The sequence below is a fragment of the Plectropomus leopardus genome, unplaced genomic scaffold (assembly GCF_008729295.1).
Source record: "Plectropomus leopardus isolate mb unplaced genomic scaffold, YSFRI_Pleo_2.0 unplaced_scaffold16696, whole genome shotgun sequence".
NCBI lineage: Eukaryota > Metazoa > Chordata > Actinopteri > Perciformes > Serranidae > Plectropomus > Plectropomus leopardus.
In genome coordinates, this window is record NW_024617939.1 from 1 (window position 1) to 1,506 (window position 1,506).

Here is a 1,506-nt window from a genome sequence, read left to right on the forward strand (position 1 = left end):
AAAAAAACTATAATAATTACAATGTTTATTTTTTCAGTTTCTGATTCACAACACTTGGGAGAAAGGTTTTCTGCAACAAAAAAACTTGTACTAAATACTTTTGTGTCATTTATCACTAAATATCTGTTAAAATCAATTTCTGTCTTGTTTTTTCTTTTGTCTTTATGGTATCATAACTATTTGAACATTCAGGTGACATCACTGCAAAATAAATATTCTGATAGTCCAGGTTGTCCTGAAAAAAACAGATGTGTATATCTTGATTGTGCATCGAGGGGCTGAGGTTTTAATGCATTATTACGCAAAGAATCCAAGAGAACCAAAACCAGGAAACAGCGGTTCAGTGCTCTGAAAGACGTTTGGGCTCATACAGACTGTGGAGGTCTTCATGGGGTTAAAAAGTTGATTTCCCAAAGAACGGCCACTTTAAATGTTGCTGCTGCAAAGACTTGTGGGACGGATTCTGTCCTTTCCTTTGGTAGAGGACGGTCCAGTGTTATAAAGGAAGCATTGAAGCTCCTCTCCTTCATTTTGGGAGAATTCAAACAGCGATGATCACGGCAGCCGCTCAGATACTTCGGGGTCATCTCACTCAGTCATCTAGATCACACTGACTCATTATTCTTACTAAACTATTCCTATTTACACTTATGGAGGAATTTCAAACAGCACAAATGATGTTGAAGGCCAATAAGAAGCTACTTCAGGAAAATACCCAAAAATGGCTGAGTGCTGGAGAGGCTGAGTAACTCTGATGGTTTTAGGGTTTTTCTTCTGAAGAGGATCAAAGTCTATACGAGAGTTTACACACTGATGCTTCTTCAGGACCTTCATGAGTCCATCATCTGTCCTCTAGCGCCTCCCTCAGGTCAAACTCACATCCTACACAGTCTGGGACCTCCCATCAGCTGTGATCCTCAACACACTGAACTCTGTGATCACTGACAGGAGACTGTCTGTCCTCCAGAGGACACAGAGACACTGAGGAACCAGGAGACCAGAACCCAAAGCCAGGATAAAGAGGTTCAGTGAATGTGGTGCTGAAGGTGTGGAGGTGGATCAGAGAGTCAGAGGAGACTCTGAAGAAGGACAGAGAGCCAGCAGGACAGTCCACATACATTGCTACTCTACCAGAGACAGAGGAGGAGGAGGAGGAGGAGGAGGAGGAGGAGGTGATGGGTGTTTTTCTCTTAATGTGACAGACAGTGTATCCACCATCAGAGCAGATCAGACTCCAGGACTGATCGTTCAGTCCAAACAAACAGTCTCCACTGTCTCCTCTCCTGCTGATTCGTCTGTAACTCACTGATATATCAACTCTTCCTCTCCACTCGACCTCCCAGTAACAGCGACCAGTCAGACCAGTTCTACACAGCAGCTGAGGCCAGAAGTCAAATCTGTCTGGATGATCAGGATATGACTGATCCTCTGACACACGTGTCACCTCTCTGTTGTTTTCGGACAGTTTGAGCTCGTTGTTCACTGTGTTTGTGTCGACTGTGAGCT

The 1,506-nt window shown here is 43.8% G+C and overlaps 1 protein-coding gene across 1 annotated transcript; it reads right to left on the reverse strand.

The window, feature by feature from the left end:
• Positions 1 to 27: 27 nt before the first annotated feature.
• LOC121964681 (stonustoxin subunit alpha-like) lies at positions 28 to 1,501 on the reverse strand (the record flags this gene model as incomplete). The annotated part of the gene is made up of 1 exon (XM_042514880.1): positions 28 to 1,501. A coding segment is annotated over one exon (597 nt), but the record flags the coding sequence as incomplete, so codon positions are not given.
• Between the last annotated feature and the right edge of the window lie 5 nt (positions 1,502 to 1,506).